This window comes from Pollachius pollachius (genome assembly GCF_949987615.1).
Source record: "Pollachius pollachius genome assembly, chromosome: 8".
Lineage (NCBI taxonomy): Eukaryota > Metazoa > Chordata > Actinopteri > Gadiformes > Gadidae > Pollachius > Pollachius pollachius.
Window position 1 is genome coordinate 5,058,117 of NC_136941.1, and position 23,081 is coordinate 5,081,197.

General features: G+C 47.9%; 1 protein-coding gene across 2 annotated transcripts; it reads left to right on the forward strand.

Moving 5' to 3' along the window:
* The first annotated feature begins 730 nt into the window (after positions 1-730).
* LOC307078760 (semaphorin-3F-like) lies at positions 731-21,405 on the forward strand. 2 transcript variants are annotated; one of them, XM_079740722.1, is made up of 18 exons: positions 731-849; positions 9,149-9,287; positions 12,321-12,481; positions 12,921-12,983; positions 13,332-13,451; positions 13,839-13,932; positions 14,522-14,641; positions 15,507-15,652; positions 16,540-16,654; positions 17,189-17,258; positions 17,333-17,477; positions 18,001-18,223; positions 18,736-18,824; positions 19,136-19,177; positions 19,275-19,432; positions 19,687-19,754; positions 20,110-20,237; positions 20,840-21,405. In XM_079740722.1, exons 2-18 carry the CDS (start codon positions 9,170-9,172, stop codon positions 21,278-21,280), a joined length of 2,301 nt encoding a protein of 766 aa, XP_079596848.1. In that variant the 5' UTR covers positions 731-849; positions 9,149-9,169; the 3' UTR covers positions 21,281-21,405. The 2 variants fall into 2 exon arrangements, with proteins under 2 accessions (XP_079596848.1, XP_079596849.1); XM_079740723.1 differs by having other exon boundaries at positions 20,113-20,237.
* The last annotated feature ends 1,676 nt before the right edge of the window (positions 21,406-23,081 follow it).

Here is a 23,081-nt window from a genome sequence, read left to right on the forward strand (position 1 = left end):
CGTAACCCTAAAGTCATTCTCCTGTGTTTTCCCTCATTAATCGTATCATGCTGCGATTCGAACAAAAGCTTCTTTTTTTTGGGGGGGGGGGGGGTCTCCTGTACTCTTGTGTACCAGTCCAGTGTCCATCCATCAACGTCTACAAGGGCATTCATTCGCCCGGAGATTCTTGGCATTCCCCGGCCCGAGGTGTCCTTTCTTCGGCGTGACAGGCTGTGTTGGACTGCACAATAATGTGGAAACTTCTTCTAGACAGACATAACAAAAAAGCCCCCACCCCACCCCACCCCACCCCACGGAGTTAAATGGCTTCTAGTGTAGCTGTGAACTGTCAGGGTCCCGAAGCCCTGCCCATCCCAGGCATGGTGTGAGAAACCCTCCAGGATTACGTCTCATCCTGGCACGGACAGGGTTAAATGGTTACGGTCCACTTGATTCTTCCCGATTTGTAGAGGGGTGGGGAGCTCGCTTTGTTTCAGTCAGGGGTGTCATGGAGAAAGACCAAGAAGTGCGGAGAAGTGTTCGTGTGGAAACACCTGCGGACATGCTGCGGAACTTCTGGACGTTTCACACGTTGGGTTGAAGCAGTCTGTTTGACGCTATACATATATAAAAAAGGTTTATTACTCAGAATTGGCAACCAACATTCATTTTTTATTTTTTTGACTTCGGAAATACGAGACGGTGACGTGATTAGGACCACCGGGTTGATAAGTGGATAAGGAGAGCGGACCGGAGGAAAAGTTGAGTGCGTTCACGGTGGGAACCGTCGAGGAGCGGGTTTAACGCGGAGGTACGAGGCACCGCATCCTTGCAGACCCCGAGCAGAGACCCGCTCACCGCTCTGAAGTGAGTTTCTGATTTATACCTCAAGCCCTGAACCATCCATCATCATTGTTTAGAGCAAGATTAACAGTCGTTGCATGGTTTATTTAGGCCTGTCGACTTTACCTCAAGTAGACCTACATTATTCCTATGCACGTATCAAAGCTAGTGATGGAACAATGAAGCGTGTGTGTTAAGATTGTTGTTGTTTACATTGTAGGATACTATGTAGGGCTATTACAAATGTTTGCCTGTTCTTATAAGATAAGCGATGAATTCAAATGTCTTTTTTTGTTGTTGCTCTGAATAGCTTTTTTATTGTAATGTTTATCCTGTAATGATGTGAAGCCTGAAGTGTTTATTATTCAGGCTATTAAACGAACATCGTCTTCTTATCAACTTGACCATGAGAAAATGCCAGAGGGTTATTTTGGTTTTGTTTGCATAATGTTTAAAAAATGTAAGAAAACAGAACAAAAATGTAATGAATGCCCTACGGCCCACTGATCTGTCAACTCAAAAAATAAGGTATGAACAAGAAACAGCAGTGATGAAAGCCCATTATTTATAGGCCTATCATTTATAGGAAAAAAGCGATCCGCAGTTCACCTCGGTTCATCCCTTCTCACTTCTCACGTTTTGTTACACACTGCCTGTAGTGAGACCGAGTCTAGATTCCCACAAACCAGAAAAAGCATGCCCTTAAGAGGGATTTGTGGCATTCTCCCAAAATTAAAATAGGAAAAGTTAGACTTGTGGGCTAAGATCAAGTGATAAAGTTAGCTGCTTACAGAAAGTGTACTTGAGTCTTACTCGTGGTCAGATTTAGTATGTCTACAACATGTCAGATTATAAATGTTCTATTCCTAAATTGGCACACACAATTCAATCATAAACAAATAAAGTTGTGGTGGTTTTACGACTGGAAAAACATCTATAAACTCAATTCCTTCTTCAGTTGACGTGGGGAATCTTAATGTGTCAAACATTTTCTGGGCTGTGTGTGTCTTCATGGACAGGACAGTGAAGACTGTGGAGAAAGTGTGTTTGAACAGCAAGAAGTTGACATGCGCCATAGGACCACAGATTGGTATCGAACCTGAGCTGTTGATAGACACATCGGCATGGTTAGCCCCCAAGCGGGTCAAACGACTAGGGTGCCCGCACTATCGGGGGTCAGAACCTCAGGGAAGGTCTCAGAACAGTCCCAGACCGTCAGAGATATAGTTTGACATTACCTCAATGAAGGATGTCCGAGAAGTGTGGAGCTCGAAGCGTGATCCAACTCGAGCAGGGCTCAACCCACCTCAAGGGGAGGTTTAAGGGGGGATCGGGCCTACCTTGAAGGCTCCCGGGAGCCTTTGTGTGGGAACCATCTAGGCCTAATTACTGCGCCATTCACCCCCCCCCCCCCCCCCCCCCTCGAGTCATGAGACCTAATGGGTCCGCGGTGAATCCTGGGATTTAGGCAGCGCTCCTGACGGCTATGGGGGAATTACTTTGGGTGGAGTTGGTTTGGAGCGCTGCCAGCTGGATTACTGTATGTGTCGCCAGCTCCTTGATGTGCTTTACACACTTTTGGGTTAGCATAACATGGCGTGGCAGCCGTTCTCCCGGTGCGGAGATGAAGCACATCTTTGTCGGCGGCGGGAGATTAACATTCTTCGTTTGGCCTCCGCGCAAAACACTTTTCCACGCGTGGTATTAGATTCACGAGGAGTCGTGGGCCTTTTGCCTCTAGGACCGCGCAGCGCTTCTGATATTCTGATGTATAGATGTTTTTTTTTTTTCATTCATTCGAGTCATTTAACAAAGCCCATTTCTTAGAAGCCTTGACAACAATGAAGTGATTCCTGTTACAGACCTCTCTTTATTAAACTACATAGTAGCCTCACTTCGTCCTGGGGAATCGTCCTTGAGCGTGTTTTGCTGAGGAGAGTGTGGGGGGGGGGGGCTGACAACACGTCGGCCCCCCTAAGACCTGTTGCCATGACTACCTGTGTAAGTGTGACATCAGGGGTCAGCTAACGGCTTTGTGTGTGTGTGTGTGTGTGTGTGTGTGTGTGTGTGTGTGTGTGTCTTATGTCTTGACAATACAGCCCACCTTAAAAATGGCATCAATGAATGCCTTGTTTTAAATAAATAAAAACTAATAATGTTACTTAGTTATTGACTTCAAGCAGTTAATACCCTACAAATGTTGGCATGTTTAGATCGACAGCCTGATAACATTTGTTAAACATTTTCCCATGCCTTGACAAATGTATATTTAAAAGCATTTTCAAAACTGAATTTCAAATTTTGGTTTGGATTTTGGATTTAAATTGACATTATGTGCCAAATATTCTTGAATGTATGTTTGTACCCTCTGCGGGATATACATGAGAGCCCATTTTCTTGACTGAATGTGTTTCTGTACTATGAGAACCACAGAGCATTCCATCACTCACTCACTCACTCACTCAATCACTCACACTGAATGTGTAATTTAGACCAGCAAATATTTTCCCATCAACATAATTCCTCTAGTTATTGATCACCGTGTAAATGTGAGTGTGATCCCTTTTGTGAATGTCCTGCTTCAGCAGAATGGCTGGAATCTCTTCCAGACATTAAAAAAGCGAATGGTAAATATTATTAAGTAATCTTTTAACTCCGCTGGTAGAGTACAGTATTAACATGACATGAAGTTTGAGGATACAATTCCCATTGAGGGCAGGAATGTTTAAAGTAGCAGCATTTGAAGATGGGTCGGATAAACCTGTCAGTGCATTACCCTACTTGTGACTTTACTTTCATGTTTTAATGCATATCCTACAGACATCATTTTTTCTCACTATTTTCACATCCACGTCTTCCCATCTTATAGCGCACTCTCTTCCCACCCATCACTGTCACTTGGGTCTGGCCATTTATACTCACTGCTGGTTACTACCCTGAGCGGTATTTTGCTTTTAGCTATAAGCATTCTTCAGAGTAATAAACCCTGTAGTAAACTACCATGTTTGCGTTACACAAGCTTAAGCACTGTGTGACCAACAGAAGGCGTGTACAGTGTACACATGAACCTGTGTTGAACCTTCTATCCACTCTACTCTGCTGTCAGACGGCAGAGAGTACAAACGGATGATAGAGTCGTCTCCTCCTGCCCTTGCCTGCCCTGGTTAAAGACACCCTGACATTAGAGGTGGGCAGCTTTGAAGATATTGTCTGATAATGAGATTTTAAATGGATTGTACTCAATGGAGCTGTTGCATGATCACTTGGAACCTGAAGCTGTCTGAAACCGGGGTCATGCACACACTTTTCATACGAAACAATAACCGTTGTCAGAGGGAGATCACTTTAACAATTTATTTCCACGTATCTTAGAAAAAAAAAAAAAATGTAACAGAAAATTGATCAGTCGATTTTTCTGTACTAAGTAAGGTCACTGTTTGAAACAAAGATCACGTGTGTGTGTGTGTGTGTGTGTGTCCGCCTGTGTGTGTGTGTGTGTGTGTGTCTGCCTGTGTGTGTGTGTGTGTGTGTGTGTGTGTGTGTGTGTGTCTGTGTGTGTGTGTGTCCATCTTACGGGCTTATTACGTACTATTAATACGGCCGCAGCGTTTGCGCCGAGGTCATAAAGCATGCATGCGCGTCACACTCTTCAAAAACAGACGCGGCTCGGCTTCCGCACGCCAGAATGTCACCCCCTAATCCCCCCCCCCCCCCCCCCATCGCCCACCCACGCCTCCCCCCACCCCCAGGCGGCGGCTTTGACGGCGGGCGTTATTGTCCGCTGGCGTCAACGACACCATGTGAGGAGAGATACTCCCTCAGCTGTTCCCGACCGCAGGATATGAACTCCCTCCCAATTGTGGACAGCTCCTGGATCGCCACCAATGACAGAGCCTCTGTTCATCAGGTGGTTATTAGTGGTGGGGGGGTTAGGAGTGTGTGAGGGGGGTTGAGGGGGGGGGGGGGGTTGGAACATGACAGGGGTGCCCCATATCTGGAATGCACTCATCCCTTTGTTATCCCCCAAGGCCTTGTTTGTTTATTTTTAGCTCTGTAGTTCTTCAGCGGTTTGTCATGTTTCGCGTCAGCAGCCGTACCCCTCTCCCTCCTACTCTCTCCCTACTCTCCCTTCTCTCCCCTACCTCTCTCTCCTACACTCTCTTACTCTCCCCTACCTCTCTCTCCTACACTCTCTTACTCTCCCCTACCTCTCTCTCCTACACTCTCTTACTCTCCCCTACCTCTCTCTCCTACACTCTCTTACTCTCCCCTCCCTCCCCTCTGGTTGTAGGGTTTCGTTTTGCTAAGGCTGAGGGGAATCAAACAGCAAAACAAAACACAACATGAAGGTAAAAGGGGTTCTTGTCTCCACACCCGATGGAAGGGGACGGGGTTTGGGGGGTGGGGGGTGCCATCAAAAACAGCTGCAGCGTATGAATAGCACGGAGAATAACTGTAGCAGTGGGGAGAGGAATGCCGCCTTTATTGTGCAAATGACGAGTGCAAAGCACAGTGAAACAGGTGTCACAATATGGTCGGGGGGGGGGGGGGGGCGGCATGAGCAGGGGGGCGGCCAGGGAGATTTGTGCGGTCGGGCAGCAGGGGTAAAGCTCGCTTTAATGGACCCCTGCTCATGTGGTGCAGCCTTGGCCACGATGATAGGGCCCCTGCTTTGTGGTGCGGGGGTGGGGGGGAGGGTACTGGGATCTCTAGGGGCAGGATTTACAAGCAGGCACAAGCCTTGGCAGGGCGTGGGGTGGGGGGGGCTTTGGATCACCACGCGCATGAATACGGGGTGACGTTTGCGCCCTGCTTTTGTCCTGTTGTGCGGGGAGAGCCCATCGCTGAAGGCCCTTGGGTCGCTCAGACACCACGGGACACAGAGAGCTCTGCAGACCCCCCCTGAACCCAGCCAAGCTTTATGATAGTCTGGCTTCATTATAGGCCAGCTTTATTATAGCCGGCTTTATGATAATCCAGGTGTTATTATAGTCCAGGTTTTATTATAGTCCAGGTTTTATTATAGTCCAGGTTTTATTATAGTCCAGGTTTTATTATAGTCCATCTTTATTATAGCCGGCTTTATGATAATCCAGGTGTTATTATAGTCCAGGTTGTATTATAGTCCAGGTTTTATTATAGTCCAGCTTTATTATAGCCGGCTTTATGATAATCCAGGTTTTGTTATAGTCCAGGTTGTATTATAGTCCAGGTTCATTATAGTCCAGCTTTATGATATTCCAGCTTTATGATAGTCCATCTTTATGATGGTCCAGGTTCATTATAGTCCAGGTTTTATTATAGTCCGCTTTTATAATAGTCCAGGTTCATTATTGTCCAGCTTTATGATAGTCCTGGTTCATTATCGTCCAGGTTTTGGTAGTGGTTTGTTCTTTCACCTTTAGATTTTGGATGGTATATTTATATTGTACATCTTTCGTTGTCTAAATCGTTTACAGTTGCATTTTGAATGTGAAAGTTGTTTTAACCTTTCAGGATTTCTGTCATCCCAAGTTTTATATCGGGTCAATCCAGGGTTTTTCTTGCCTATAATAATGATTCATAATAATGTCATAATGCAATGACGTATGTTTTTTTAAATATATAACAAGAAAAGCCATTTGACATGGCCAGACTATGAAACCGTATCCCGGCCTCGTCTTCTCCTGGCTCTTACTACTGACGATGGCGTCAGCTGGAATTTATAGCACACATAGTATCGTACATTCACTGTGGAAGCAACGCGACACGCTTTGCTCGGAAAGACGACTCAGTTGCCGCACTCAAGGAAGTTATTTGAGTTACTCAACATGGGGAGAGAGAGGGAGAGATCCTAAACAATGCCTGATGACCTGTCTTTGTGACAATGAGTTGGTTGACTACAGTTATGTAGTCAACATATAATTGTATTCATTCATTATATTCATTTATTATATTCATTATTATTTTTGCAATGCTGAAATCATACAGAGGAAGACTTGGCGATCCACCGTCGCTCTGCAATTCTGTAAATGTTTACTCCGCTGTCACTGTTCAGACTTTATGTCATGTTTATCGGAACACTTTGCACTTTCTCTCTGCTTTGATCTTGGTGTGGAGTTGTGGGGTAAAACACAATGTAGTTGTAACTAAGACGAAACGATTATGATGATGATATCAATAAAAAACCTTATGTTCTGTTTATACGGGACGCTTGAAGCACAGTGTGTTCCAGAGAGTACTGAACGCGTTGGACTGTGTTGTGTTTGAGGAGTGGATGCTTTATTTCATAAAACTGTAACATCCCCGGCTAAATGAAATGGAACAACACGTAGTTGTTGATGTTAGAGACAGGCCGGACAGGCAACACCCAAAGGGAAAACATCCGTCGTTTATTCTGTTTAGTTTGCACACAGTACTTGTGTTAACCACCGGCTATAAGTCTCCCTGGTTTGATGAAGGGTCTGGAACTGTTTCTCTGTTTCTCTGTTTCTCTTTCTCGGTGTGTCTGTCTGTCTGTGTGTCTCTCTCTCCTTCTGTCTCTCTCCTCGTCTTGTCTGTCTCTCCCTCTGTCGTTCTCTCTCCACATGTATCTATCCCTCTGACGGTCTCTCTGCATGTATCTCTCCCTCTGACGGTCTCTCTCCGCACGTATCTCTCCCTCTGACGGTCTCTCTCCGCACGTATCTCTCCCTCTGACGGTCTCTCTCTGCATGTATCTCTCCCTCTGTCGGTCTCTCTCCGCACGTATCTCTCCCTCTGACGGTCTCTCTCCGCACGTATCTCTCCCTCTGACGGTCTCTCTCCGCACGTATCTCTCCCTCTGACGGTCTCTCTCCGCACGTATCTCTCCCTCTGTTGGCCTCTCTCTGCATGTATCTCTCCCTCTGTCGGTCTCTCTCCGCACGTATCTCTCCCTCTGACGGTCTCTCTCCGCACGTATCTCTCCCTCTGACGGTCTCTCTCCGCACGTATCTCTCCCTCTGTCGGTCTCTCTCCGCACGTATCTCTCCCTCTGTCGGTCTCTCTCTGCACGTATCTCTCCCTCTGACGGTCTCTCTCCGCACGTATCTCTCCCTCTGACGGTCTCTCTCCGCACGTATCTCTCCCTCTGTCGGTCTCTCTCTGCATGTATCTCTCCCTCTGTCGGTCTCTCTCCGCACGTATCTCTCCCTCTGACGGTCTCTCTCCGCACGTATCTCTCCCTCTGACGGTCTCTCTCCGCATGTATCTCTCCCTCTGTCGGTCTCTCTGCATGTATCTCTCCCTCTGACGGTCTCTCTCCGCATGTATCTCTCCCTCTGTCGGTCTCTCTCCGCATGTATCTCTCCCTCTGTGTGTGTGTGTGTGTGTGTGTTGTCTGCCTGCCTTCATGTTGTAATTCTGAGCCGGGACGGTGTAAGCTGTCATTTAGCTGCCCATCCCTTCAGCTCAGCCCTGCCGAAGGATTTACTATATTCTGGGCAAACATTCTCCCCGGGGCCATTAATATCACACTGCAGTCACCTGCGGCTTGTAATTACTGCTGTGAGGGTTAAGTTCACACTTAAAACACACTCAGCCCTCTCCCTGTTCCCCTACCAACCTTCAAGCACTGCATGAGTGGTTCATCCTACCAGAAGGAGGTAAACGTTTAAAAAGAACATGTTGTTTGGCAGTGTACGGAGCAGTAGGAGAACAGGAGTGTAATCTTCCTCAAGCGTTGGTTAAGAGGGCAACGCTCACTAAGCCTTACGTAGATGCTAACACTCGCTGGGCTACGGCCTTCCTGTTGAAAGGGTGACTGAGTTGGACTCCGTCAAGGCTCGGAAACTAAGGAGTCTTTCAAGTGAAAAGATTCGGGCGGGGCAAAATAGAAGGTGGGGTGTGATTTCAGGATTTGATTGATGGGGTGTTTCAGTTGATGAGCCTTCACGCCCGCTTGCTTCTGTGGTAAAACGGCCCCCAGCTGTGATATCATTGATTAAACCGTTCTGCACCAAATGTGGTGATGCTAATCAGAGAAATGGATCAGATTTGACATGCATTTGACAAGTTCAGGAAATCTTTTATTCCTTGATTCGGGAATAAGAAAACGGAAACCAGGTGTGGGAAGGGAAATGCCCACTCAATCCAATTAAATTGTTTGTTTACAATGATGTCACTGGATATACTCTGCGACATCAGGAGTGTCAGAGTGTCAGTTCTAACTCTGCCTAGGGTAGAAAGAAAAGGCAAGGGAGGTTTTTTTGTACAATATTGACCCTTTTTTTTATATTAGATTCAGTGTTAAACCATTGACAACGGGCATCTCTGTATCTCTAGATCCACATTGACTTTAACCTTTCTCCTTTAATCCCCAAAGGGAAACGCTGCTCTCCTCGCCATGGCAACCAGCCACATCCCCCTGCTACTCCCCTCTCTCCTGTACTTTTTGGGATGCTGTGTGTACTGTTGCCATGGTGACTTCCAGGCAGCCCCCAGGGTGTATCTGTCCTACAAGGGTAAGATGGATTCTTTCCTCCTTCTATGATGGAAAACAGTGTATTATTATGATATTCATTCAAACATACTGGAGGACCCAGTACACATTAAAGCAATTTTGAAACATGTGTATTTCACAAGGTCAAAGGGTTTTATCATCAAATGCACAGTATAATACGTTATGCTGGAGATTAGATTCTTATGCAAGTCAAGGATCAACTATTTAAAGAATATAGCAATTTTAAATATACAATACGTTACACCATAAAATCTAGAATAAATAAAGTATATTTAAAATCAAATCATCAAGGTAAATCAAGCACCCAAAGTACTCAAACTGCAGCTTGCGTTTGCTTTCTGATTGGTTGGACTTCTGACATCTGGCACCAATCAATGCCAATCTGAAAAAACGTCTTTTATCGTATTTCTTGCAACCACCGTCTTCAATTTGTCTCTCTCTCTCTCTCCCGAGGATCTCAGGCACTGTTAATGTACATGAACAGCAGTTGTATATTCTGTCGGCATGTTCGCGGCTGTATGAAACTCAATGCCCAATGTGAGTGGCTTGTTTTCCATGCACTGTGTAAACTGACAGTGTGTTTAGTGTGGACAGCTGCCCCCGGCCACAGCACGGTACGCTTTAGCAGGTGATGTCGCTCAGGAACCATGTCGGTTTGGAGATGAGCCGGTTATGAAGTCCAACCGACGACCACAGAATCATTTGACTCCATCTCTGTCTGACCGATGTTGTCAGACATTGGGACTGCCTCGATATCACACTTTAATCCTGCAGACCCTAAAAGCGCTTTACATTTAGTGCCTCGCATCCACCCATAAACACAAACACACACAGTCAACCATGCAAGGAAACAGCCAGCCAGCTCTTGGGGAGCAATTAGGGTGAGGGGTCTTGCTCAGGGACACCTTGACACTAAGCTAGGTGGAGGCGGGAATCGAACCAGCATCCTTCTTGTTGCCAGACGACCAGCTCCCGAAAATCCAGAGCTGCTGCCCCCCCCCCGCTCCATTTAATTTGCCTTCAAAACGCTGGAACTGCCAACCTGAAGGACTGCAGTCATTAGGCGTTGGCACTTTGAGTGTTCGCCTTTCGATCCAGGGTTCGCCTGTTGGAGCCCCCGCGGTGTAGCAGAGAGCCAACCTTTGATAGGCTCCTTGTACTGGGAAGTCCCTTTCACTTTAATGTCAAAAATAGCCTGGATTGGCTTAATTTGTATTGGCTTGACGTGTGTGTGCGGCATGCCTGTGTCCGTGACACACACACACACACACACACACACACACACACACACACACACACACACACACACACACACACACACACACACACACCCTCGTCCAACCCTGGCCAGCAGACCGTTGATCGTCAGGATGGATCCCAGTTTGGATCGGCTCCTGAGAATAGGAGCCTTTTCTAGGCAGACGGTCACGCCGACAGACGCGTGCACATTCGCCGCCAACAAAAGGTTACCCCACGCGCCCCGCGCTGCCGCCATGTTTGGGATGCTCCGTGGATTCTGTCTTTTGATCCGTGATGCACATCTCTCCGTGATCCACGCCTCCCTGGGTCCGTGCGGAGGACATGGCTGACTGCTTCATGTAAAATGAATGTTAAGTATTTCATGGCTATGCAATGTAACTATCAATACAGTGAGGAGGATATTTCATTACTATCAAATAGATGGTTCTATTTTATTTAAAAAAACCTCAAGCATCCAACATTTCCCATACATTTCTAATATGTGTCTGCAAATTATGAGCAGTATTTATTGTTATTGTCAACTGTTTGACCTCTTTCCAGGACGTTAATTTGCCACCGTTAGTGTAGAATTCAACCAACAGTCCATTTTTTATTCCCTATTCCTCTCCATACCTGTGGTGGTGTTGGTGGAGGTGCTGGCGGTGGTGGTATTGTGATGGTTATGGCAGTGTGGTTGTGGTCTTGGTAATGGTTGTGTTGCTGTTGTGTTGCTGGTGTCTGTGTTGGTGTTGAGGGGGTTGGTATTGGTTATTGTGTTGTTGGTGGTGGCTGTTTTGTTGATGATGTGATGCTGTTGGTGTTGGTGGTTTGTGTTGTTGGTGGTGGCTGTGTTGTTGATGGCGTTGCTGGTGATGGTGGTTTGTGTTGATGATGATAGTTTGTGATGGTGTGTCTGGTGATGGTGTTGGTGATGATGGTTTGTGTTGTTGGCGGTGGTGCTGATTGTGGTGGTGATGATGATTTGTGATGGTGTTGCTTGTGACGGTGATGGTGTTGGTGATGATGGTTTGTGATGGTGTTGGTGATGGTTTGTGATGGTGGTGATGGTTTGTGATGGTGTTGGTGATGGTTTGTGATGGTGATGATAGTTTGTGATGGTGATGATGGTTTGTGATGTGATGATGGTTTGTGATGGTGGTGATGGTTTGTGATGGTGTTGGTGATGGTTTGTGATGGTGATGATGGTTTGTGATGGTGATGATGGTTTGTGATGGTGTGATGGTTTGTGATGGTGATGATGGTTTGTGATGGTGTTGGTGATGGTTTGTGATGGTGGTGATGGTTTGTGATGGTGATGATGGTTTGTGATGGTGTTGGTGATGGTTTGTGATGGTGATGATGGTTTGTGATGGTGATGATGGTTTGTGATGGTGTGATGGTTTGTGATGGTGATGATGGTTTGTGATGGTGTTGGTGATGGTTTGTGATGGTGTTGGTGATGTTTTGTGATGGTGATGATGTTTTGTGATGGTGATGATTGTTTGTGATGGTGTGATGGTTTGTGATGGTGATGATGGTTTGTGATGGTGTTGGTGATGGTTTGTGATGGTGTTGGTGATGGTTTGTGATGGTGATGATAGTTTGTGATGGTGATGATGGTTTGTGATGTGATGATGGTTTGTGATGGTGGTGATGGTTTGTGATGGTGTTGGTGATGGTTTGTGATGGTGATGATGGTTTGTGATTGTGATGATGGTTTGTGATGGTGTGATGGTTTGTGATGGTGATGATGGTTTGTGATGGTGTTGGTGATGGTTTGTGATGGTGTGGACAGAGCTGCTGGAGACGCGGACGGCCCGGCCCTTCTCCTTCTCCTTCAACACCAGCGACTACCGGATCCTGCACATGGACCAGGACCAAGGCCGCCTCTACCTGGGCTGCCGGGAGTACCTGGTGGCGCTGGACATGCACAACGTCAACAAGGAGCCGCTCATCGTAAGCCTCCACCCCTTTGAGAACCACCCTCACTTATGCCTCGTTTACAACGAGCGGTTCGGTTCGGTGCAACGCGGTTCGCTTATATTGGTGTTTCCACCGCTAAAGGTTGGGCAGGGTCCCAAAGAAATCACTCCTATTCTCGGTACTCCTCCGTTGGGGTACCAAGCGGTCTGAAAGGGTGCCGAAAAGGTGGAGCTACACACGTTGTTTGGTCGACAGAATCGTCACTTCCGTGCGATGGGGGGATAAAAACAGACAAACACATTACCCGCAAGGTGTTTCTGGCGAAAGCTTAGTTTATTGTAGAAAATGTCGCGCAAAAGTTTGCCAAGAAGAGGCCAAAGGATATTCCCCGATGAGTCTGTCACAACTCTTGGAGCCTGCCTTCGGGTTGATCATGAAGATGAACCATGTCGTGTGTCTCTCCGTGCCCCAGATCCACTGGCCGGCGTCTGCAGAGAGGAAAGCGGAGTGCAGGATGACTGGGAAGGGGGGGCAGGTCAGTCCGTCCTTCATTATTATTCATGTCATTCACTGTGCGCTTTGATATGCCACATCAGAGGTAATTATGTGCATGTTTAATGTGAAACTTTCATTTCAGTTGAACAATTATGCTGTTTCATATTTTTGCGTAAAATCCGTATTTAATATTTTTATGTATATTTTATTTTTGTGTATTTGTCTACTTTGTTTTGCTGTACTCTTTGTTTTGTCTTTCTTTTTCTATTCTCTATTTTTCTATTTTTATCCTCTTCCTTAATAATTGCACCATTATCCTGGCTCTTTTTGATGTTTGACTATAAATAGAATAGCATCATTCTGAATGTGAAACGTGTTTCTGGACCAGGGAGAATGTGCCAACTTTGTGCGTCTGATGGAGCCGTGGAACCGGACCCACCTGTACACCTGCGGGACGGGCGCCTACAAACCAGTCTGCACCTTCATCAACCGCGGCTGGAGGGCAGAGGTGCGCGCACACACACACACACACACACAGACACACACACACACACACATACACACACACACACACACACACACACACACACACACACTTAAACACACACACACACTTAAACACACACACACACTTAAACACACACTCTCGCTCAAACACCTACACACACACACACTCAAACGCCTACACGCACACACACACAACCATGGCTTTTCCCCACCCATGCCCTCAACCAGGTTATTTCATTTTTCATACGCATGTTATGCAGCAGTCTCCATGGTTACGTCCATCCCCCTCTGGCTTCTCTATTCCTTTATGACTATGATTTATAAAATAATAATAACCCTAACCTTGTAACTACTACTTCTACAACGGCCATGTTCTCTCCGTCTCCAGGACTACGTGTTCAGGCTTGTTCCTGGCCAGGTGGATTCTGGGAAGGGGAAGTGTTCGTACGACCCCCGGCGGGCCAACGCCGCCACGCTCATCAGTCAGTCTCACTCTTTTCGGTCACTCTGATGTGTGACCTTTCCTTGGTTTTTGTCTTCGGGTCTTTAACATCAAAACGCTGTATTGTTACCCTAGCAACAAGCCCTATCCCATGGTTTGTCTCTGTCTCTCTGTCTCTCTTATGTCTCTCTCTCTGTGTCTCTCTGTCTCTCTCACCCTCTCTGTCCCCGTCTCTGTGTCTGTTTCTCTCCCTCTTCGTCTCTATCTCTCTCTCTTACCCTCTGTCCGTCTCTCTTTCTGTCCCCGTCTCTGCATCTGTGTCTCTCCCTCTCTGTTTTGTTCTCTGTTTTTCTAACTCTCTTTCTCACTGTCTCTCTGTGTCTCTCTCCCTCTCTTTCTCGGTGTCTGTTTCTCTCTCTCTAACTCTGTGTCTCTCTCTAACTCTGTGTCTCTCTCTCTCTCTCTCTCTCTAACTCTAACTCTGTGTCTCTCTCTCTAACTCTGTGTGTGTCTCTCTCTCTCTCTCTCTCTCTCTCTCTCTCTCTCTCTCTCTCTCTCTCTCTCTCTCTCTCTCTCTCTCTCTCTCTCTCTCTCTCTCTCTCTCTAACTTGGTGTCTCTCTGCCTATAGACGGTAACCTGTATGCGGGGGTCCACGTGGACTTCATGGGGACGGACCCGGCTATCTTCAGGACGCTGGGGGACCGGCCCGCGGTCCGCACGGAGCAGTACGACTCCCGCTGGCTCAACGGTAGCTCCCCACGGCCACACCAGACCAGACCAGACCAGACCAGACCAGACCCGACCCACACCAGACCAGACCAGACCAGACCAGACCAGACCACACTAGACCAGACCAGACCAGACTCACACCAGACCAGACCCACACCAGACCAGACCAGACCAGACCAGACCCACACCAGACCAGGCCAGGCCAGGCCAGACCAGACCCACACCAGACCCACACCAGACCAGACCAGACCAGACCAGACCAGACCCACACCAGACTCCAACCAGACCAGACCAGACCAGACCCACACCAGACTCCAACCAGACCAGACCAGACCAGGCCCATGTATATGTAATGATATGAGGGATGGTGTGGGATTGCCTCTGGATTGGATATAGATTAGTCTTTATGTAGGAAAAACAAATTTATGGTATAGCACTTTTCATACACAAGGCAGACTTAAAGTGCTTCACATAGAAACATCGTCATACAATGAAATAAGAAATAATAAAATATGTAATTCAAAGAAAACCAAGGCATGTAGTCTTATTATGGTGTCAAAGACAAGTATTCACATCTTTGTAAATCAATCCTAGAGGATAATTTAAATGAAGATCAATCCTCGCTGGCTCTACCCACTAGTGCCCCAACCACGGAGGCAGTGTGCCCTGTAGCGACCCGGGTTCGATTCCCGCTTCCTATGCTAGCAGTCGCTCCATCTCTTCTACAAGCTGCTTCCCGGTCTCTCTCTTTACTGTTATGTCCATAAGGGCAACATAAATGCCATAAAATCAGAAAAAAAGGTTCCAACTCGTTCACATTAGTATCGATTCATCTCTTAATTGAACCCTCGTCCCCCTCCTGTGGACTGACCTCTGACCCGTAGAGCCGGTGTTTGTGAAGATCCAGAAGATCCCGGACAGCACGCAGGCCAACGACGACAAGCTGTACTTCTTCTTCAGGGAGAAGAGCTTGGACTCCACCGGGGGGAACAACCCCATCATGGTGTCCCGAGTGGGCCGCGTCTGTCTGGTGAGACCCCCTTACCCCCTAAACCTAACCCCGTCATGGTGGGCCACTTTTCTCGGTGAGACCCTCTTACCCCCTAGCCCCCTTAACCTAACCCCGTCATGGTGGGCCACTTCTCTGGTGAAGACCCCCCTACCTGACCTCCAACCCTAACCTCCTAACTTAGGCCCCGTCCACACGGAGCTGATTTTTTTGGTGAAACCGCATAAGTCTTGTGCGCTTCGACCGACCGTCCAGACGGAGCCGGCGAATCCGGTGCCCGAAACCGCACACTTCTGAAACCAACCTCGGAGGTGGTTTCAAATCTATCCAGACCTATGCGGTTTCGTGTTAGGATTCGTGTGGACGCCTGATGACGTCCTGAGCCCCCAACCAGCTGGGGGACGTCAGAGTTGCATTAAATTTTTTATTTATTTTATTTGTATTCTTTTTGCAGCTTTAAATAAAGCCCCTAGATGAATTTAATTACTAACTGCACATTAAAAAGTACTTCTGCTCAATTTAAAAGGTTGAATCTCCTCGTGACTGAATGTTTGTATACAGCACGCATACAGCCTGCGCGCAGGCTTGATGCGCTCCACTTTTTTCTGTGGAGAACCAGCGCCTTGAATGTTTACTAGAGCAATTCTACAGCTCGATGCGGTTTGGCAATGACTCCGTTTCGGCTCCGTGTGGACGGGGCCTTAATCCCTTAGCTCCTAACCATCTAACACTAACTATCTAACCCGTCATCTCAAAACAAACCGCTTAAACACTAACCACTTAACCTTGTCTGACTCCTGAACACCATCCACCTAACCCTTACACCCTGACCCCAAAAACCTGAACACCACGATAGTCTGAGATATAACCACCATGAATCAATTGTGACCTCTGGTTTTGACCTGCAGAACGACGACGGAGGTCAAAGGTCGCTGGTCAACAAGTGGACCACCTTCCTGAAGGCGCGGCTGGTGTGCTCTGTAACCGGGGGCGACGGGGTGGAGACACACTTCGACGAGCTGAGTAGGTCCACCGCTAAAGGAGACCCAAACCGCTTTCAGATTGGTTTGCATCAGAGGGCTCCCTCTATAGGTTAACACATGCTATTGCATGCATTACCTCAGATTGGCTGATGTGGTTACCCGGTCATTGTCGATGGAGTTGATGGGTCACACTCATTCCCTGCTTAATTAAACTGGGTTGAGGGGCATTTAAACCCAGCATGAATAAAACCTAATTAAAGGACGGGACAGGTTCTCCTTTTAATGGCTGCTTTAGATTAGATTAGATACAACTTCATTAATCGCCCGTAGGAGTATTTTATTTGTTGCAACAGCCCAGCAGCAGTGGAAAAACACAGGATGAAAATACAATGCAATAAAAATTCAAACTACGAAACAAAAATAGACGCTAAGGTAAATGGTAAACTAAATGCTAAAGTATGCACAAGACCAGAGGAACAGACGGTATTAAAAAATAGAAATTACAAAGTGTAAACTCAGCGTTAAGAAGCTAAGTGGAAGCTCCTTATAACACAGAATCTCATAACCTCTGCAGGGGACGTGTTCATCCTGCCCACGCAAGACGCCCGCAATCCGGTTGTGTACGGTGTCTTCGCCACCGCTGGGTAAGCAGGACAACAGGAACGCCCGTTTATGGAAGGAGATGTGTTTTCTCACTTGTGGTGTCCTTTTGGTTCAGGTCCGTATTCAAAGGCTCCGCGGTGTGCGTGTACGCCATGTCCGACATCAGGAACGTCTTCAACGGCCCCTTCTCTCACAAACACGGACACAACTACCAGTGGACCCCCTACACGGGAAAGATCCCCTACCCCCGCCCCGGAACGGTGGGACCCTGCAGTAGTCTCTGTTCTCCTGTTGCTGTGTTAACGCTAAGCCATGCATTTCACTCTGATCTCTATTGAAGATCCGAGATTAGAAGTGCTGACTGTTGCGGTACAAATTCACAACAAACTGCGCAAACTACGACATAAACAAACAAACGTTCAGCTTGTTGCCCCGTTTGATTCACCTCATTTATTTAGGTTTGAGTTCAGTTTTCTTGGTGTCCGACAATGGCACTGTTGTTTTGTTGTTATTGTCATCTCTGTGTGGATGATTAAATGATGTGGTCATAACGTTGTGGTTGATATGATTGAGGCAGTTCATAACTTTGTCGTCATCAGTTTGTTGTTGACGTCATGTTTTCTATATTGTGGTTGACACTGACATTGTTTTTGTTGTTGTTGATTAAGATGCCGTGGATGATTATGATGCTGTCGTCAACGATGATGATGTTGTTGATGAGGACGTTGTTGTGAACGTGAACGTGGCTGTTGTTGTTGTTGTTGACGTGTGTCTCCGTTGCAGTGCCCCGGGGGGACGTTCACCCCGGGGCTGCGCTCCACCAAGGAGTTCTCTGACGAGGCGGTGAACTTCGTGCGGGCGCACCCCCTCATGTACCAGCCTGTGTACCCCCTGCACAAGCGGCCCCTGGTCCTCAGCACGGCGGGGGACCACCGCTTCACCTCCGTCGCCGTGGACATCGTGGACGCCACCGACGGGAAGTACGAGGTGCTCTTCCTGGGAACAGGTGAGTCAGGGCGGCTCCGCCCCCAGGGAGAGGCAGGTTGGGGTGGCCCCGCCCCTAAACGATGTTGCAGAGATTAATACTTAAAAGATAGTTTGTTATGGCATGCACCAAGGCTTCACACAGAACAGGCAGAAGCATTTTAAGGCCTTTCTGTGTATTTGGCAAGGTCCAAATAGTTGTTTTGAATATCCCATGTTCTTTCACTTTAGTGGATACTTGTATCCAAAGTGACTTACAACGGATGCTGAGAATACCATAATATTGGAACGACTATACAAGATTTCAACTAACAGGAAACAATTTTGTTTCTCGTATTTAACTTTGCTACGGATGTGCTTTGCTTATACTCGGTTAGCATGATGACAGTTTCACATCTCCTGCAATCATGGGTTTGGGTTTTAAAGCACTGTTTAGATCCGAGAGGCTCCGTATTCAGTTTATTATGTTGAACATCTAACTTGTTGTGTAGAGTCGCAGTGGAGAAGTACACGGCTAAAAGAGTCTTTCTCCAGATCGGGGGACGGTGCAGAAGGTCATCGTCCTCCCCAAAGACGCCAGCAGCACGGAGCAGCTCATCCTGGAGGAGGTGGAGGTGTTCAGGGTAACTCCGGCGGTTATTTTTCACCATCACTCTTAACAGGACATCACAATCGTTACTTTGAGGCCAACTTTTAGCCTCAACTGTTGTCTAACACTTAGTCGTGTACATGTATGGCATGGCAATGTTTCGTTTTTTTTGTATGCTGGACATGCTAAAACTTTTTCCTCTTTTATTAATGCATCTTTTTATGGGCTTCATGGGCTGCTGTAATAAGTGAATTCCTCATGTATGGGATGAAATAAAGTTCTTATCTATCTATCTTGAAGTCCTGCTTATCAACCCTCGCTCCATTCCCCGTGTTTTCTCTACAGACTCCGACGACGATCAAAACGATGAAGCTTTCATCGAAACGGGTAAGAGACAGTATTAGATTCAGCCGTTCAGCATTCAACTCGACAGGGTTTATCCAGACCAGAGCTCAGCCCGTTTCCCTCTGCCTCCGCGGTGCAGCAACAGCTGTACGTGACGTCGGACCGCGGCCTGACCCAGGTGTCGCTGCACCGCTGCGGGGTGTACGGCCTCGCCTGCTCCGACTGCTGCCTGGCCCGGGACCCCTACTGCGCCTGGGACGGGGAGACCTGCGCCTCCTTCACCCCCTCAGCCAAGAGGTCAGGGGTCAAGCACTGACGCGGCCCAAAGGGCTCACCTTGAGCTCCCCCTCACCGCCACGACTTGAGTTTATTGTTGCATATGTTTATTTGTTTTAAAAAATATATTTTAAAAAAACAAACTTTTTTTTGAAAATGTTTTGGAAAATTCGACTTTTTCTTTAAAAGAATCTCTAAAATATTTGAATTCTATTTTTAACATCCTACAAAATGGTCACCGCCTTCTAAAGCATGTTGTTTGTCGTGTTCCTCAGGCGCAGTAGGAGACAGGACGTGAAGCACGGAGACCCTCTGAGTCAGTGTCGAGGCTTCAACACCAAAGGTACCGTGGCCGCCGGGACAACACACTCTAGAAACCAACCGCCACACAGGGAGTCTAAATCTAAGTAAAACACAAACTCGACTCATTCAGTTTATCCGACAGAAACAATCTACGGGAAAACGACAGGAGTGAGACAGTAATGCAAAACGATGATTCAAACAGCCCTTGTTGAGACGTGTGTGTGTGTGTGCGTGTGCGTGTGTGCGTGTGTGTGTGTGTGTGCGTGTGTGTGTGTGTGTGTGTATGCGTGTGTGTGTGCGTGTGCGTGTGCGTGTGTGTGTGCGTGTGCGTGTGCGTGTGCGTGTGCGTGTGTGTGTGTGTGTGTGTGTGTGTGCGTGCGTGCGCGTGCGTCCAGTAGAGAAGCGTCTGCGTGAGGCGGTGCAGTTCGGCGTGGAGGGCAGCAACGTGTTCCTGGAGTGCCAGCCACGCTCTCCGCAGGCCAGCGTCAAGTGGCTGCTGCAGAAGGACGGCCGCAGGAAGCTGGTGAGTGGAGCCGGTGGCACCGCGGCCTGCAGACACACTGCACTGAAAGTATCCTCTCCCGTTCACTACCATCGGGGACATCAGAGGCTTTTACCCAAAGAGGCTTTTACCCTTTTACCTTCAGTGCATTCTAGACGCATGTCATTAAAGGTCCCATATTATACCACCAGGTGTGATTGGGATTAGCCGTCACAAGCCGCTTTTGAAAATCAGGCTTGTTTTGACATCATAAGTGAGCGGGTCCACCTAGATGTGTGCTGGATAGATCAGTCTACCAGCCTACCCAGTGGACTGTAGCAAACGCTGCTCATCTATCCAGCAGCCAACTAGGCGGACGCGCCAGATTTTCAAAACGGCTTGTAATGGCTTATCACACTCACACCTGGTGGTATAACATGTCACCTTTAATGACATGCATCCAGAATGTACTTTTTCTCTTTATATTGCACTGTTGAAGGAGCCTGAGACTCAAGAATTTTCATTGCTGGCGACTGTTTCTGTAATTGTTATATGACAATTAGCCATCTTGGATCACAACGATCCAAGAGGAGATACACAGGACACAATGAGAATGTGTCCTGTGTATCCCCCCCCAACCCCAGCTGAACCGGGAGCACGACGTGCTGAAGACGGGCCACGGCGTGCTGCTGAAGGGGCTGGTGCAGGCGGACGCCGGGGTCTACCACTGCCAGGCCACGGAGAACAACTACCGCCACACGGTGGCCCGCATCGCCCTGCGCATCCTGGACCGCGAGATCGTGGAGGCGCTCACCGCCACCGACGTGCCCCCGCTGCACCGCCAGCCGCACGAGGCCGCGCCCCCGGCCGCCGCCGACCCCCGGACCACCGGCGGCTCCTCCTCCTCCGCCGCCGCCTCCTCCTCCCAGGCGGAGGTGCGTCTCATCGGCCAGTACTGCCGGGCCTACCTGGAGGAGCTGTGCCCCGGGCAGAGCACCAAGCGCACCCACCGCCGGCACGCCGAGGCTGGGGGCTCCGGCTGCAAGCCTGCCGCCTCCTCCTCCTCCTTCCCACGCAGGCTGTAACCACGCCCTCCTCCTCCTCCTCCTCCTCATTCCCACGCAGGCTGTAACCACGCCCTCCTCCTCCTCCTCCTCCTCCTCCTCATTCCCACGCAGGCTGTAACCACGCCCTCCTCCTCCTCCTCCTCCTCCTCCTCATTCCCACGCAGGCTGTAACCACGCCCTCCTCCTCCTCCTCCTCCTCCTCCTCCTCCTCCTCCTTCCCACGCAGGCTGTAACCACGCCCTCCTCCTCCTCCTCCTCCTCCTCCTTCCCACGCAGGCTGTAACCACGCCCTCCTCCTCCTCCTCCTCCTCCTCCTTCCCACGCAGGCTGTAACCACTCCCTCCTCCTCCTCCTCATTCCCACGCAGGCTGTAACTGCGCCCTCCTCCTCCTCCTCCTCCTCCTCCTTACGCAGGCTGTAACCGCGCCCTCCTCCTCCTCCTCCTTACGCAGGCTGTAACCGCGCCCTCCTCCTCCTCCTCCTCCTCATTCCCAAGCAGGCTGTAACCACGCTCACCTCCTCCTCCTCCTCATTCCCACGCAGGCTGTAACCGCGCCTTCCTCCTCCTCCTCCTCCTCCTCCTCATTCCCACGCAGGCTGTAACCGCGCCCTCCTCCTCCTCCTCCTCCTCCTCCTCCTTCCCACGCAGGCTGTAACCCCGCCCTCCTCCTCCCCGACAAGCAGCCTACTACCCCACCCTCTCATTCCTTCAAGCTAGCACATCGCTAGCACACGGCTAGCACATCGCTAGCGCATGGCTAGCACACCGCTATCACTAGTCAGACTGTACGACAGCGTACAGTTCAGGCGTGATCGAGAATGCACACATGCTACCGCTGTTTTTTCCAAAATGACACCTAACGTTGATAAGAGAAGATGAGATTTAAAGGTGACATATTATACCACCAGGTGTGTGATTAGCCGTTACAAGCCATTTTGAAAATCTGCCTCTTCTGACATCACAAGTGGGCGCGTCCACCTAGATGTATGATGGATAGATGAGCAACGTTTGCTACAGTCCACTGGGTAGGCTGGTAGACTGATCTATCCAGCACACATCTAGGTGGACACGCCTACTTGTGATTTCAGAAGAGGCCGATTTTCCAAACAGCTTGTTACGGCTAATCACACACCTGGTGGTATAATATGTCACCTTTAACGCAAACGACATATACATATTTCGTTCATATAATATAAATGTGGCTTGCTGGGATCTGCACATGGGAACAAAATGTAAAGGGACTAAAGAAGTACTCACAAGTAATCGTTTGCTTGTTGCACAAAAAAACTTCACCCCTTCATTTGTTGAAGCTGTAAAGAAATATATTCTTTCCCCATTTACTAGTGATCAAGGGTTAAGCATGTAAAAGGAACATATTTTATATTGTATTACTTTAAATAAGGGTGATTTTGTTTGTGCTTTGTTTTAATGGACCATTTAGTATGACGAATAGAGTCCTATTTTCTTTAAGTTTTACCAAAATGGAAATATTTTTAAGTCTACCTATTTTTATAAAAAGAAAATAATGTTATATCATTACACATTAAAAAAATACTTGTCGTACAGGGGCAATGATGGAGGCAGTAAAAAAAAGTGTGGTTTGTCAAAATGATTTCTGTATTAATTAACAACTATTCAACAATTTTAAATGTTTCAATGAGGATGCTGTTATTAATATTATGGGATAGAAGGTCATCCCTGCCTTGAGCTGGTGACGCAATCTCCAAACAAGGTGTTTTGATTTTGTTGTAAAATAAGAACATTTATTGTGTTTTGCCATACTTCTAGATACTGAACTTTCAATCAACGTGTTGTGCT

Excerpts from the sequence above, each read along its gene's own strand:
- LOC307078760 (XM_079740722.1), top strand. The coding sequence starts at position 9,170 with ATGGCAACCAGCCACATCCCCCTGCTACTCCCCTCTCTCCTGTACTTT. Across the intron at positions 12,482-12,920 it reads TCAACAAGGAGCCGCTCATC|ATCCACTGGCCGGCGTCTGC; the intron begins GTAAGCCTCCAC and ends TCCGTGCCCCAG. Across the intron at positions 13,933-14,521 it reads CAACGCCGCCACGCTCATCA|ACGGTAACCTGTATGCGGGG; the intron begins GTCAGTCTCACT and ends CTCTGCCTATAG.